We start from the raw sequence: 16,412 nt of genomic DNA on the forward strand, positions 1-16,412 counted from the left end.
TTTGGCAAGGAGGTCGAAGGTCTCTTCGGGATTCCATAAGTCCCTGTATTTGTATATGCATGAGTAAAAAGTTAAAAAAAAAAAAAAAAAAAACCTTCTCTTTCTCTATGGACTAACATGATCTTGGGTAAACTCTAGCTCTGTTCTTAGAAACCTGAAAAAGGTTAAGTATTAGCTGTGTTGGATGCCCAAATTATATTGTTTATGGTAAAAGTGACCTATAATTAGAAATTTTCATCTGCATTGGGAGAGCTATGAATAAATCCTAAACCAAGGGTGACATCTAGAATTAAAGAAGACTATTTGCCATTTTGGAGTCTTGAATCAATTGGACTTTGATATTTGAAATTCCTCAAATTATATGGATAATTGTTTGGAGGGTTAATAGGGGAAAAAATTAAGAGTATATCATACTTCAGATTTCCCTGAGCATGGTTTTTTTGTAACTATGTCCCTTGCTGAGACCCCTGAAAGTTATGCCTTGGGTCTACTAGAAGAAATCTAAGTTTCTATTTGAGACTTGAGTATCTAAAACAGGCTAGTCCCTGTACTCACCCAAGTGATCTCATTCCCTTGCACCTGTGCTGTTACTTGGTGAGCAGGATCCAGAGATTAGGCCCTGGACTGAAATAACTGCGGTGAGGACTCCTACAGAAGACACACATTTGACACCACCTTGCTAGCACATCGTGTTTTCTGGCTTGTGTCTTTCTATGTAAAACCAACGGTAAGCAAGGACTGTTTTAGTCATGTGAGTGTGAGATGTTTAATTGAGGAAAGGGCAACAAGGTGGGTGTTGTAGCATGAGCATGAATCAAGGGAAGGACACATTCCCCAAAACGGATACTCACATGCACATCTGGAATTGGTTTGGTGAAGAGAGAGACAACCACGATGACGATGACAGATATGACAAAGAGGATGATGGCAAAGTACAGGTAGTGCACACCACAGATAATCGTGGGACAGTTGCTGGGCTGCATGCAGCTCCCAGTTCCATAGGCAAATTCAGTCACCATACGGGACACCCCAACCAGAAATCCTATGACCAGTCCCCAAAAGGCTCCCTGTGAAAGAAAACCTTGGGTTAATTAACACCAAACACACAAAACATCAGGGCATTCCTGGGAGACAGAGAAAAAGGAATAAAAATGAGACAAATGATAGCTTCAGGCCTTCTGAAGCCAGAATGCTGGCGTTCAGAATATGGCTAAGAGTGTGATGTCAGGCCAAGCCTAAAGGTGTGTTTATCATGTTTCAGTGATGATTTTACCTGGGTCATAAAACAAGATTCATAATATAATGGGGTAACAATGTCTAATAACTTGTGTCTAGTGTCAACCCAAAGCCTTAATTCCAAAAATTAATTTTTAATTTTATTTTTTTAATTAATTAATTTATTTTCAGAAAAGCAGTACTCATTATTTTTGCACCACACCCAGTGCTCCATGCAATCCGTGCCCTCTATAATAATAATTTGACTCTGATCGGAGAAAGACAACTATCATATGATCTCCCTGATATGAGGAAGTGTTGATGCAACATGGGGGCTTAAGTGGGTAGGAGAAGAATGAATGAAACAAGATGGGATTGGGAGGGAGACAAACCATAAGTGACTCTTAATCTCACAAAACAAACTGAGGGTTGCTGGGGGGAGGGGGGTTGAGAGAAGGGGGGGTAGGGTTATGGACATTGGGGAGGGTATGTGCTATGGTGAATGCTGTGAAGTGTGTAAACCTGGCAATTCACAGACCTGTACCCATGGGGATAAAAATATATTATATGTTTATAAAAATTTTTTTTAAAAATTAAATAAATAAATAATTTGACTCTGGTTCCTGTAGCTGCTATCACCATCAGCCTCCAGATTTAAGCACATTCAAAGGTAATGTAATTACTTATGAAATAATTTGTTTTCCTTGAAGCCTTTGAAAAACAAATTGGGTCTTTGAGGGATGGAAGAGAAAAGAATGTTTCCATCAAAATATAAATACTACTTTCTTCATAGTCCCTTTTATAGATCCAAAGTCACTGTTTTTAATTTGAAAACACAAGATTATATTATGTGTCTTTACATTAAGTTTTGGGTTTGCATATTAAAAATATGGAAATCCTTTAAGAGACTAAAAATACAGGGGTACAATTTTTCAGGGTTTTTTTTAAACCCCTTCCCTCCTTTCCTTCCTTCCTTATTTCCTTCTTGCTTCCTTTTCAGTCAGGCCTCACCTAGAGAACCAGGTCTAAATCTAGAGGCCACATTTTAAAAGGATCAGTGACAAAGTACAGTGAGCTCATAGAAGGGTGGTAAAAAAGAGCTTTCATGTCAAATGTTGATCCTTGAACTTTCCTAGCCATGGGTACCCCTGCACTTTATATCCCAGGTGTGTTCAATTATCAGTGTATTCATGTCCTATATCTTTGTAGAGGTCACTCTTTATCTGGGAGAACACAAGCTCCTCCCTTCCTGGTAACCTTGTTCTAGCTTACATGTCCCCTCTTCTCCTAAGACAGAATTGGATGGACCCATCCTCCGTGCTGTGACTGCACTATAGACACACCTCCAATTCCAGCACCAATTCCCCTTCTGTGGAATCACTCAATCACTTCTCTCTCTCCCCATCTGAACTGGGAATTTGCCCAGGGAAGGAACCAAGATTTATTCCCTTTGTGTTGTCAGCTCTCCGTCTGACATCTGGAAGTATCTGCTAGGTAGATAGATGATGGTAGATGGTAAAGGATAGATGATAGATAGACAGATAGATAGATGATAGATAGATAGATAGATGAGGAAAAAGATGTCCCCCATTCATTCCCCACACACATATTCATTCAAAAATTACTTTTTTACTTTAGTTTGTATGAATAGTATTGATAAAATCTGCTATAAAGTTTTTCTTCTCTTTTGATTTTTTGCTTTTTTTTATTTTTATTTAAATTCAATTAGCAGGATGCCTGGATCAGTTGGTTAGTGTCTACCTTTGGCTCAGATCATGATCCCAGGGTCCTGGAATTGAGTCCCACATTGGGTCCCTTGCTCACCAGAAGCCTGCTTTTCCCTTTGCCTTCTCTACCTGGCTCTCCCCCTGCTTGTGCGTGCGCTCTCTCTCTCTCTGACAAATAAATAAATAAAACTTTTTAAATTTAATTTCAATTTTCATTTCATTTCAATTAATTATTTAATTGAATTAGCCAACATATAGTCCTTCTCTTTTGGCAATTAGTATCTTCCTGTTCCTTTCAGTTTATTCTCAAGAGGCTCTTGAAAAATCTGGGAAATTTTGACATTTTCCTCAAGATTTTAATGAGTCACCCCTTTTTTTTTTTAAGATTTTATTTATTTACTTGAGAGAGAGACAGTGAGAGAGAGCATGAACGAGGAGAAGAAGGTCAGAGGGAGAAGCAGACTCCCCATGGAGCTGGGAGCCCGATGCGGAACTCGATCCCAGGACTCCAGGATCATGACCTGAGCCGAAGGCAGTCGTCCAACCAACTGAGCCAGCCAGGCGTCCCGTGAGTCACCCCTTATTAAACACAATCCCTGACCGGTCCTGAGAATCATTTTGTAGTCTCTATGTGCTGCTCTCCAGAGACTCTAGCAATGGCTTCTCACCCTCAGACCTGTGACATTTGGGCTGGATAATTCTTTTGTGACTGGGGGTTGAGCCTGAGGGGAGCTGTCCTGTGTATTGGCTTCCACACAATAGATACTAGTAGCATTTTCTGAATCAAAGCCAATCAAAATGTTACCAGACTTTGCCAAAAGTTCCCTTGGGGAAGGGCAAAATCTCCCCCAGTTGAGAACCACTACACTCTATCCCAATTTTTAGCCTTATTTTTTTGAATCTGTTTTTAGTCCACAGCAATACCCAGATGGGCTTCTAGCCACACTATACTAACTTGTATTTTAGAAATCTCTCAGCTTCTGCCAATCCCTATTGAAATAAATCTGAAGAGTGTGCCTATTTCTCAAACCAGTCATGATCACTTGCGGGTTTAATTCTGATCTCTCAAGGGTATTTATCTGTGCATGCAGTTTTGTGTTGCCAGCAAATCTGGACTATGTTCCTAATGTCAAATGTTGAATGAAGAGAAACACACATAATTTTACACTTCAAAGCTGGGTCATTCCAGTGAGGTATTTCCCAAGTGTATATTTGTTTCTGTCCTATTGGGAGAAAGGGGTTGTCTCTAACCAAAAATATGTCATCATTGATACTGCTTCAGAAAATGGGCTACACAGTTATTACCCCCACTCGATCCCAGCCTTCCCTGAGTGTGCAGATGGTTTAATACAGAGACAGGTGAGCAACACCCCAGTCAGAAGCCATATCCAGAGGCATCCTTTTCATGGTGCTTCAAAACCTGTAACAGCACCCCAATGAAAATCCAAACCCTCTGGCCTGGCTTTTTCAAAGGAGCCATTCCTAATTTAACTTCAACATTCTTGTCTAGCATTTCTTCCATTAACCCATACACACAAACTCCTTCTCAAGTCATGTGAAATGCCTTTCACACTCCTCATCCTCATGCTTATCCTTGCACTTCTGCCTCCAAGTTCTGGTGCTGTTCTCTCTCTGCTTTGCACACCCTCTCTTCCCTCTAGTTCAGCCCATGCTAATATAGTCTTTCTGTGAATCCTTCTCATATTCTATGCTATGTTTTATCCCTTAATTATTATCTACCTTATGTTGTTTTGCATATACATTGCTTGAGCACCAGGACATCGTTTTTCACTGGGCCTTGAGAGGTGCTGGCTGGAAAGCCAAGCTCACTGCAGAACCACTAGAGGTACATACATACAATGGAATATTACTCAGCCATCAGAAAGGATGAATACTCACCATTTGCATCAACATGGGAGGAACTGGAGGGGATTATGTCAAGTGAAATAAGTCAAGCAGAGAAAGACAATTATCATATAGCTTTGTTCATATGTGGAATGTAAACAATAGCACAAAGGATCATTAGGGAAGGGAGGGAAATCAGAAGGGAGAGAAATCAGAGAGGGAGATGAACCCTGAGGGACTACAAACCCTGGGAAACAAACTGAAGTTTACGAAGGAGAAGGGGGTGAAAGGATGGGGTAACGGTGATGAGTATTAAGGAGGGCACGTGTTGTGATGAGCACTAGGTGTTACATGCAACTAATGAATCACGGAACACTACATCAAAAACTAATGATGTACCATACAGTGGCTGAATATAACTTTTTTTAAAAAGGAAATTTTTTTTAAAGGAACCACTAGAGGGAGCCTGTGCTAGGACTTCCTCTGGAGCTGCTCGCCTGGGATACAAACTTCCCGGCTAGTACCATGTTAACAGGCCAAAGTCATTCAGGTTGGATGGAACATGTATATCATTAGTTGGGAATGAGTTTGGAACCTGCAGCAAGGAGGGGAGGTGAATCCAAAAGAATGTATACCCAGGAGAGTCCCTGAAGGCTTTGCCATAAAAACCTTCAGCAGCACATCTATTTCTGCTTGAGATCTCTGGGAAATAGAATCCCTCCCATACAGAATATGGTGCTCCAGGTGGGGCTGTGACCCTTCTGTGTCAGAGCGGCTTTTCAGGACATGCAAAAATGAAACCTACCGGCTCATTGGCTCTCTTCCAGAAAATAGCAAGCAAGAAGACGGCTGCAATGGGTGGTCCCAAGTAACTGGTAATGGACTGGATGTAATCGAAGAGCTGCCCACTTTGTGCTGACTGCACAATGGGTACCCAGGCAATGCTGACACCTATCAGCACCAGGATGAACAACCTGAAATCAAAATCCCCCAATACAACGTCAATAAATGGCTCTATATGAATAAATACATATTACTATGTGTCAGATGTATGATATATATATGTATCATATGTGTATGATTACTATATGTCAGATGTGTGTATATATATAATATATATAGCAAATATATATACACACAAATGTAGATATTTATATGTGTGTGTATCATTTTATTTATTGTATATTATATATACATATTATGTGTGTGTGTGTGTGTAATATTACCATAGGCAAGGAAAAATAATTAGCAAATTCATTCTTGAGGCTTTTTTTCCATCTGTATTCTGCCTCTATGAGAAAGTCATCTGTGCCTGTGAATAAATGTAATGCACTTGACAAACCTAAACCAGTAACTGCCATAAGAGAATCACACTTTGACAAGTAGTAGAATGTAGGAACAAGGGTCCTGGACTCAAATTTTTCTTTTCTATGTGTGACATAGGATACGTTGCTTAACCTCTCTGAATCTCAATTTCTCTGTCTGTGAATTGGGGACAATAAGACTGACCTTGCAATTCTAGAATAAGGATCAGCTATAATAAAACACCTAGCAAACAGTAAATAGTAAAGGCCATAATTTTTATTTTTTTCTCCTTCTCCTCCTTTCCCTTCTCCTCCTCTTCTTCATAATAAAGTGAAGGCCACAATGAAAAATAGTTTATAAAGAAACAGTCTAGAAAGAAAGGGACACTACCAAGTATTTCCAGCCCTCCTCTTGAATTTCACTTCAAGTCATGAAGAGATTGGAGGGTTCCCTTACAAGCTCCCCTTACTTGTGCTTTTGATTTAATTAGAAAGATGGCTATGATTCCTTTATCTTACATGAATTTAAGGCAAAAGAATCTTACACTAACCTTTACAAAGCAGTGTTTTCACTCATATATTTCTCCTGGAATCCCCTTCCACTGCCCCCATATACCCAAATCCTACCTACCATTTTGGCCTCAGGTCAGGCTTCCCTCTTCCAGGAGCTTTCCCCAACTACTGCATGCCATGTTCACCTCTTCCTGCTTTGAGCCCTTGATTGCTCTTACAGTCACCATAGCAAAGTCTGGAATTATTTTCTATAAGCTCAACTAGGGCAGGGATAAAATCCAGGGCAGCAGTCGTGGGATGTACAAAAGTGTGGGCCCCAACAATCTCAGAGCCAAGGGGGCCATCCCCGAGCAAAGCAACAAAATGGTTCTCTTCTCATGTTGCATCTTATAGATATAAGGGAGGAGGGGAGAAACAGGAAAAACTAAAGTCCTTTCTAAGGGAAAACCAGTCAGGATGATGGTTCTGATTTCTGTGAAGCAAAGGAGTAGACTCAGGCCTGGTTAGATATGCCCTGAGTGCTAGGTGTCTCAACACCTGACAGTGGCCTGTCCCCTTTCCTTCCTTTGCCCTAATCTTATTGATGGGGCCTATGAGGTGGCAGCCCATACCCCTCCCACACTCACTATGGAACTTTTCCTTGACTGACCTCACAGGGACTTGATTCCTCTGCTCCGAGGAAGTTGACCTGCCAGAGCCCCAGAAAGAGACACAGCAGAGCTTTAGTTAGTCCTCTCTCCAAGTATCTGCTCAATGGATAGTCAAGATTATGAGTACCTCTGAGCCATGTATCAACCCTTCTGTCTTTCAGTATTCTGTTGTGTCCACTATCTCATTTGCAATAACAAATGTACATATAGCATGGTGTTTTAGACTTTACAGAGCATGTTCCCAAGCACAGTATCACTTGACCCTCACAGTCAAATACAAAAATGTTGCAGCAAATGGTCAAGGCATCAGAGGCGTCTGGGCCTTGAAGATGGCCCATGTGAAGACCTACAGTGTAGAGGGCTGAGGAGGGCCACATGGGGTAGCATAAAGGGACGTGAACAAGGACTCAGTTGGCCTGAATTCCAGTCCTCTTTCTGCCACTGTCCAGACTACATGGATTTAGGCAAGACAAGCCTCCTTTTGTTTGTTGATAAACTGAGGGTTAGATTGGATGATTTCTGATGTCGTATCTTACTCCAGACAGGCATTGTTTGATGATCTTCAATTTATATATTTTTTTTAATTTATTTATTCATTTGAGAGAGATACAAGCAGAGAAAGAGAGAGAGCACAAGCAGGGGGAGAAGCAGAGGGAGAGGGAGAAGCAGAGTCCCCACCAAGCTGGGAGCCCAACATGGGGCTCGATCCCAAGACCTGGAGATAATGACATGAGCCAAGGGCAGAGGCTTAACCATCTGCCACCCAGGCACCCTGATGATCCTCAATTTAAAGTTAAATGTCACTAAAGTGTAAATATAACTAATGACAGAGGTTACTGCCATTCTACCCAAGCATGTACCAGTCTTCTCTACCTTGAAGGATAGTACAGATCATTCAAACTTTCATGGTAGGTGGCAAGAAGATGCTGCACTTACCTTCCTGCAATCATGAGCTCTTTCTCAGATGCTCCCTTCCGGATCTTGGTGTAGATGTCCATGGTGAAGAGGGTGCTGGCACTATTGAAGATGGAGGTTAAGGAGCTCATGAGAGAGGCCAACATGACTGACAGCATCAGGCCTCTCAGTCCTGAAAGAGAAGGAGGATCTGAGTGGCACACACAACTCAGCTCTTTTGTACTTGGAAATTGTGAGAACTCAAGGTCTGTTTGCCTTCCAATACCATGCCATGTTCTCCAACTTGTCTCTCCAGAAAGACTAGGTATTTCAAGAATGAATTGTGGCTTTAAATTATACTGTAAGCCCAAAGCAGTCAACAAAGAGATAAGGACAAAATATATATGAGTAAATACTTTGCAACTGAATGATGATGATGATGGTGGTGGTGATGGGGTGATAATGGTTAATGGTGATGGTGCTGATGGTATGTGTGATTCCATCTAAGAGGAGTTTTATAAGGTCTTTTATTTAAAAAATTCATGGTATAGCAGAAAGATTCAAACTATGATTCAAAAGATGATGTTTTCAATAAAGTGAAATCTCCATAGAATGGAAAGAAATACTAGCAATTCATATGTCTAATAAGGGTCTAGCATGCAGAATATAAAAAGGACGTGTATAACTGAATAATAAAAAAAGACAAATAATCCAATTAAAAATAGACAAAGAACTTGAATAGAAGCTTCTCCAAAGAAGATAAACAAGTGGCTAATAATCACATGAAAAGATGCTCAACATCAAAGAAATTCAAACCAAAAACCACAATAAAATACTACTCTGTATCCATTAGGGTGGGTATAATTTAAAAAAAAAAAAAAAAAAAGAAGAAAGACAGACAGATAACAAGTGTGGATGAAGATGTGGAGAAATAGGAACCCTCACATATTGATGGCAATAATGTAAAAGGACACAGCCACTGTTGCAAATACTCTAGCAGTTTCTCAAATCAAACAGTTACCATATGACCCATTAATTTCACTCCTAGGTATCTGTTCAAAAGAAATAAAAACATGTTCACATAAAAACTTGGACGTGAACAACACTCAGTCGGTTGAGTGTTTGACTCTTGATTTTGGCTCAGCTCATGATCTCAGAGTCATGAAACTGAGCCCCTCATTGGGCTCCATGCTTAGTGGGCAGTCTGCTTAGGATTTTCTCTCTCCTTCTTCCTCTGTGCCCCCCACTCTCTCTCCCTCTAAAATAAATAAATAAATCTTTTTAAAAACTCAAATATGAATGTTCATAGTAGTATTATTTATAATAGCTAAAAAGTAGAAACAAGACAATGTTATCAACTGATGATAAACAAAGTGTGATATATCCATGCAATGGAATATTATTTATCAATAAAAAAGGGTGAAGTACTAATGCATGCTATAATGTAGATAAACCTTGCATTCTTCTAAGTGAAATAAGCCAGACACAAAGAACAACTATCGTATAACCCTGTTTATGTTAAGTGCTCAAAATAAGCAAATCCATAGAGAGAGGGAGTAGATGAATGGTTGCCTAGGGGATGGGATAAAATATGGGGTGATAATAGGTGCAGGATTTTTTAGAGGTGATAAAAGTTTTCTAAAATTATGGTGATGGTTGCACACCTCTGAATATACTAACAAAAATTCCCTAGCAAGGACACCTTTATGTTCTCCTTGGTGTGGAAGTAGTAATAGAGATTGTAGCAAACCATGTTGGCCATGATTGGGAGAAATTTTTTTTAATTTATTTATTTATTTGACAGATCACAAGTAGGCAGAGAGGCAGACAGAGAGAGAGAGGAGGAAAGCAGACTCCCTGCTGAGCAGAAATCCTGATATGGGGCTTGATCCCAGTACCCTGGGATCATGACCTGAGCCGAAAGCAGAGGCTTTAACCCACTGAGCCACCCAGGTGCCCCCATGATTGGGAGAAATTTTAAAAGAACAATCCCTTATTCTGATTTGGGAATGGTAGTATTATCTCCATTCAACACACCAAGAAGTGAGGCCCAGGTTGGCATAACTTGCTTAGGGTCAGAGCTGGGAATACAGCCTTGTCTTTTTTTTTTTTTTTTTTTTCTCCATTGAAATCTTTACTGAGCTATAATTCACATACATATGATTCATCACTTAAGGCACACAATTCAGCTCCTGCTGAGCAGAGAGCCCAATGTGCGGCTCCATCCCAGAACCCTGAGATCATGACCTGAGCATAAGGCAGAGGATTTAACCCACTGAGCCACCCAGGCGCCCCTACTTTAAAAAAAAAAATTTTAGGGGAACTTGGGTGGCTCTGTCACTTGATTCCTTGGTTTTGCCTCAGATCATGATCTCAGGGTCCTAGGATTGACCACCATGTGGGGCCCTGCGCTGAGCAGAGTTTGCTTCAAGGGTCTCTCACTCTCTCCTACTGCCGCTCCCCCATTCACTCATGCTCTCTCTCTAAAATAACTTAGTAGAGACGCTTGGGTGGCTCAGTCCCTTAAGCACCTGTCTTTGACTCAGGACATGATCCTGGGGTCTTGGTACTGAGTCCCACACATCAGGGTCCCTCAGCAGGGAACTTGTTTCTCCCTCTGCCTGCCATTCCCCCTGCTTGTGCTTTCTCTCTCTGACAAATAAATAAATAAAAGCTTTTTAAAATAAATAAATAAATATAAGTAAATCATTTAAATTTTTCTAAAAAAAGGAGAGAAAGAAAAATAACATAAATAAATTACAGTGTAATCCAAACCAGAACTCTAAAAGAACCAGCCATGTGACTCTTCTTATTGCAACCTTAATTAATAAGCAGCCTGGTTCAGTGGAATTGTTAACGATTACCCCCATTTTTATAGAATTTGAATGCAAATGGTTTGTACAAGGTCACACATCCAGTTTGCAGTTTAAAAAAAAAAATCTTCAATTCCAGCCTTGAGCACAGTTAAGCAAGCCAGATACTGAGTTGCTTTGTGGCCTTGGAAAAAATCATTTTCCTTTTGTAGGTCTCAGTTTCCCCTAACTATGAAATGGAGAGGTTTGACTAGTCTCTAGGTTTCTTCTCAATGATAAAATTTTGTAAGTTTATTGCAAGTTTTCCTGTTCAGTACCTTTGAATTTTTGGTCTCCTGAGACCCCTTAACCTAATTAAGTTTACATCCCTTGATCCAGAATTAGATTTTTTCTTCGACATGAAATATGAACAGTAACCCTACAGGCCTACCCCAAAACTCTAATTATTCTGGACTCCAAGGATAACACATTCTCTGTAGCCCCCTTGTGGCCCATCCATCTACTGCCTCAAACTTCCTCATCCTTTGTTGTTGTTGTTGTTTATTTTATTTCTTTATTAATTTTTTTATTATGTTATGTAAGTCACCATACAGTACATCATTATTTTTTGATGTAGTGTTCCGTGATTCACTGTTTGTGTATAACACCCAGTGCTCATTGCAATATGTGTCCTTAATATCCATCACTGGGATAACCCATTTCCCAAGCCCTTCCCCTCTAAAACCCTCAGTTTGTTTCCCAGAGTCCATAGTCCCTCATGGTTCATCTACCCCTCTGGTTATCCTCCCCTTTATTTTTCCCTTCCTTCTCCTAATGTTCTCCGTGCTATTCCTTATTTTCCACAAATAAGTGAAACCATATAATAATTGGCTTCTGCTTATTTCACTTAGTGTAGTTTCCTCCAGTTCCATCTATGTTGATGCAAATGTTGGGTATTCATCCTTTCTGATGGCTGAGTAATATTCCAGTGTTTATATGGACCACATCTTTATCCATTCACCTGTTGAAGGGCATCTAGTCTCCTTTCACAGTTTGGCTATTCTGGGCATTGCTGCTATGAACATTGGGTGCATGTCTTTTCACTTCTTTTCACTACATCTGCATCTTTGGGGTAAATGCCATGTAGTGCAATTTCTGGGTCAAAGGGTAGCTCTCTTTTTAACTTTTCAAGGAACCTCCACACTGTTTTCCAAAGTGGCTGCACCAACTTGCATTCCCACCAACAGTGTAAGAGGGTTCCCTTTCTCTACAACCTCTCCAACATTTGCTGTTTCTTGCCTTGTTCATTTTTTGCCATTCTAAATGTTATAAGGTGGTATCTCAATGTGGTTTTGATTTGAATTTTCCTGATGGCTAATGATGCCAAACATCTTTTTCATGTGTGTGTTAGCCATTTGTATGTCTTATTTGGAGAAGTGTCTGTTCATGTCTTTTGCCCATTTTTTGACTTGATTCTTTGTTTTTTGTGTCTTGAGTTGGAGAAGTTCTTTATAGATCTTGAATACCAGCCCCTTATATGTAGTGTCATTTGCAAATAAAATCTTCACCCATTCCGTAAGTTGCCTCTTTGGGAAGTTTTTAAAACTTCCTTATTCTGTAGTTAAAACTGCTTTGCCTTTCCCTCCAGGTTTTTCCTTGGAATATCAATGCATTTCCAAGGGAAAATTCCACTTAGTTCAAGCTTTCATGTTAATGTCTGTTGGAGAGTTCTGAAAGATCTTCTAGATGAGCACAGAAAAGCTGTGTTTTTCACTAGCGCATTTTCACCTCTTTTCCAACACCTGACTGATGAACACATGCTAGACCTCATAGAGCTCAACCTAAACATATGTCTCTTTTCCAATGAGGGAAGATGTGTTCAAAAGCTGAGGACACCAGAGGAAAGCCTTCCCTACTGGGCTCCCAAGCTCAGAAATGGCTTTTCCCCAGAGGGCCACAGAAATCTACGTAAAGAGGAAGCCAAATCAGCCTCCAAAGAAAGACTTTTCCAGAAAAATGACTCTCACCATCGGGCATGAGCTCCACCACCAACGTCGGGTAAGCAACATTTGTACAGCCAACCTCAGTACCACAATATTTCTTACATTCCGAGGGGACGGTGCAGGCAACTTTTTCTGGGAAAAGATGAAGAGCCATGTCAGCAAGCAGAAATCAAGGAAGTATTTCCAAGATTCACTTTCTTAAAATAAGACTTCAAACAGGACATTCCTGCCCAAGGCCCTGAATTGGTTCCACAGAGAGTGCAACTTCAAGTTGAGCCCTACAACACCATGCCCCTGCCCTACTGGTATGACCATATCCAAGATCTGACTGGGGGAAAAGAGTTCTTAGGTAGAGGAGGGAGAAAATAAAGCAATGCTCAGGGTGGATAGAGAGGGGGCACAGTCTTCAGACTTTAGCTAGACCTCCCTACAACATAGCAGTGACTATTGTCTTGTTTCTCCTGATGATCATAGTGACCCATGGCTCCTAATTTGAGGTTTATTTGCAGCAGCATTTTTACAAGTAGGATTGAACACCCAGTTTTACTTCAGTGGGGGGATGTTGGGCAATACTTCCAAAATGTGAAAAATCTGGGTTAGAGAAAGATAAAAAGTAGCCTGATATGGGAAGGGAAAATGATCTAGAGACTTAGAGAAAATTCCAGTAACTTCTTTAGAATTAAATCAATAAACATTTATTAGGTACCTACTACAGTTATATCATTTAGTGCTGCTCAATAGAGACTGCCGATTCATTATAGCACTATCTCAAATATTTTTGTGTGTGTTGTACAATATAAATCATATAATATATAATTTACAATTATATATTATTATTACAACATAAATTATTCAGTTACAAATATAAATTATTCAGTTACAAATATTTTTCTCATGACAGGTGAGCCAGTATAGGAGTATACCTAAAAGGAGCCAATGGCAGCAAGTGCCCCAGACTGTCCTATCTTCATTTTGGGAGCTCACCAAAGTTTTACTCCCTGGCACTCTCTTTTTTTGCCATTATTTCACATTCCAAGAAACAGTTTGGACCTATGATGGCTGACCAAAAAAATGCAACTGGCAAAGCTGAAGAAGCCACAAAATGGTCAAAAAGACTCTAATACCCTAGATAGTAAAGTACAAGGCTCAGGACTCTTCAAAGAAATGGCCCAAGAAACGGGGTTAGAGACTGGCCAGGGTCCTTTGACATTAAAGACATCGTACACACTACCAGAACCTGAGGAAGACTGAGCAAAAAGTTAGCAAATATTAGTTGGAAGAAACTGCAGCTGGAGGTGTATCATAACTTCAGAAAATTTGCAAAAGGGTCTAAAGTCATTGTCAATGTTAGGAACCAGGGAAGACAACCCCACAGGTCCTGTGACCTCAAGTTTTTGCTATATAAAGGGGAAACAATAATATTTGGTAATTGTGGCAAGAAAAAAAGAAGAGGGCAGAAGAGAAAGAACAGGAAGCTACAGGGCTTTAGAAGTGACACAGAGAGAGGAAAGTGGGAGAGAGTGGCTGCTGAGTCCAGCAAGAGGCATCACCTGTGTATAGGATGCGGCTGATCATTCCTGGCATCACCATGAGGAACATGGGCAGCAGCTTCATGTACCCACATAAGATACAGCCGGCCTTCACATGAGACATGTTTTTGGCTGAGAGGCAGCGTTGCACAATGACCTGCCAGGGAAAGACCGTAAGAGAGGGGTACAGGCCAGAGACCTCTCATTGCTCTCTGGCTACCTTCAGCTCCCCGCCCACATGTCCTTGGAATTCCCTTGTCGCAAGGTTCAGTGACCCCAGACCATATAAGCCCTGCCCTACTGTATCCAACACCACAAGCCTTAGATAAGAGTCCCTGTAGAGACCTGGAAACACCCTGTCCACCCCACACATCCAACATGGGTACCTGATCTGTACACCAATACCACAGGGCAAGGATGGACAACCCAAAGATGAGCCCAGGCCACGGCAGGTCTCCTGTGATGGGATCTCGGAAGATGTGGAAGGAGTCAGCTCTTGGTGTATAACATTCTTCTTTGATGGTGATGTTTTCCGCAGTAACCACAGTTGGAATGGCTTTCATATACTTTTTCATGAAGGCATCATACCCTCCCACTTCGCGAAAAGCTGGAAAACATCAGCAACAAGCAACCTAAAACTCTCAGCTCTTCATGTAGGTTTCTTCCTATGAATGCCTGAGAAACCATCCTCCCTGTGTGATCTTGGGCAAGTCACTTTCTTATTCTGGGCCTCAGCTCTCTCATCCATAGAATGGGATTATTAATCCTGTCCAGCTTCCTGGGGTGGGGGGTTGACTGTGAGGGTCTAAAGCAGTAATGTGTGAAAGTATTCCAACCACAGACCTTTTCAAAAAGGGAAAGTATTTGAATTTATTAAAAGAGAGGCTTTGGTTTTGAAGACTCAAAGATGTTTTTCCCCTCACACTTCACTGTCAGCAACAGCCTTTAAAATCCTGCACAGCAACCTGGAGATCCACAGACTCAGCCATACCATCCCTGGTCACAGAAGTGTGGTAGGATAGACAGAGAAAGGGGGAGGAGTCTAGAACCCTACCACCGCTTTGCTGTGTGCCCTTGAATAAGTCATTCTAGCCTCTGTCCTGCAGAACCCACTACCACCACCATCGTCACTGGGGAAAATCAAATGGAAGCTCTTGGAAACAGGGAATAGAGAGTAGATAAGAAGCTTCACAGGACCCACAGAGAGTATGAGCCCTATTTTTTTAAAAATGCATTTTAGATTCTCCCATAATTAGTATCGCTAGATCTAGAGTCTCCAGTCTTCTCTTTAGGATTTTTATAGACAAATAAAATTTCAAAGTTGGGGTCAGGGGTCAATATAGACTGGCTAATTGTTTAAATTTTGTCAAATAAGGAAATAAATAAGAAAATGATCACTTACTATCATCAATTCATAAAATAAAGGACATTTAACATCAAATATAGACAAGATGTAATCTAAGGTTTAAGATACAACATTGAATATATTTAGCCTGATGCATATTTAAACATATCCCTTTTTTGTCCACTTTCTCCACGGAGAGCAGACCACAACATCAGAGGTCCACATTGGGGACTTCTGGCTCAGTTCATTTAAAGAGGGCAGCAGGGACCAGGTATTGCCTGAGCCTGGCCCAGACTGAGCTCCCCAGGGCTGAGGAAGTTGCCCCAGACATTCACTATGGTAGGCAATCCAGGCTTGACCACCCCCCTGGGGAGGGCAGAGGATACCCAGCTCACTGCCTGGGCCAGCAGCAAGCAGGGTTGCTACACTTGCTTTTTTTCTCCCTAGGCCTGTTTCTGCCTCCCTGCCTCCTCAGTCTGCCCCAGCCCCACTTACCAAACCCAGTGAGGATAAAAGACCCCACCAGCATGATCGCCGTCTGCAAAGTGTCCGTGTAAATCACAGCTGCCAAGCCCCCTAAACAGGCAAAGGAAAT

At 41.0% G+C, this 16,412-nt stretch overlaps 1 protein-coding gene across 1 annotated transcript in view; it reads right to left on the minus strand.

Annotated features, from left to right (window-relative positions):
* SLC5A1 (solute carrier family 5 member 1) overlaps positions 1-16,412 on the minus strand; it is an 82,524-nt gene that overhangs the window by 15,075 nt on the left and 51,037 nt on the right. Inside the window, exons 7-13 of the mRNA XM_059140096.1 lie at positions 16,313-16,393; positions 14,859-15,079; positions 14,494-14,629; positions 12,968-13,075; positions 8,191-8,341; positions 5,593-5,761; positions 852-1,067 (exon numbers count right to left, since the gene is read on the minus strand). Coding sequence (XP_058996079.1) covers positions 852-1,067; positions 5,593-5,761; positions 8,191-8,341; positions 12,968-13,075; positions 14,494-14,629; positions 14,859-15,079; positions 16,313-16,393 — 1,082 coding nt within the window. The remainder of the gene's footprint in view (positions 1-851; positions 1,068-5,592; positions 5,762-8,190; positions 8,342-12,967; positions 13,076-14,493; positions 14,630-14,858; positions 15,080-16,312; positions 16,394-16,412) is intronic.

The sequence above is a fragment of the Mustela lutreola genome, chromosome 11 (genome assembly GCF_030435805.1).
Source record: "Mustela lutreola isolate mMusLut2 chromosome 11, mMusLut2.pri, whole genome shotgun sequence".
In the NCBI taxonomy this organism is placed as follows: Eukaryota; Metazoa; Chordata; class Mammalia; order Carnivora; family Mustelidae; genus Mustela; species Mustela lutreola.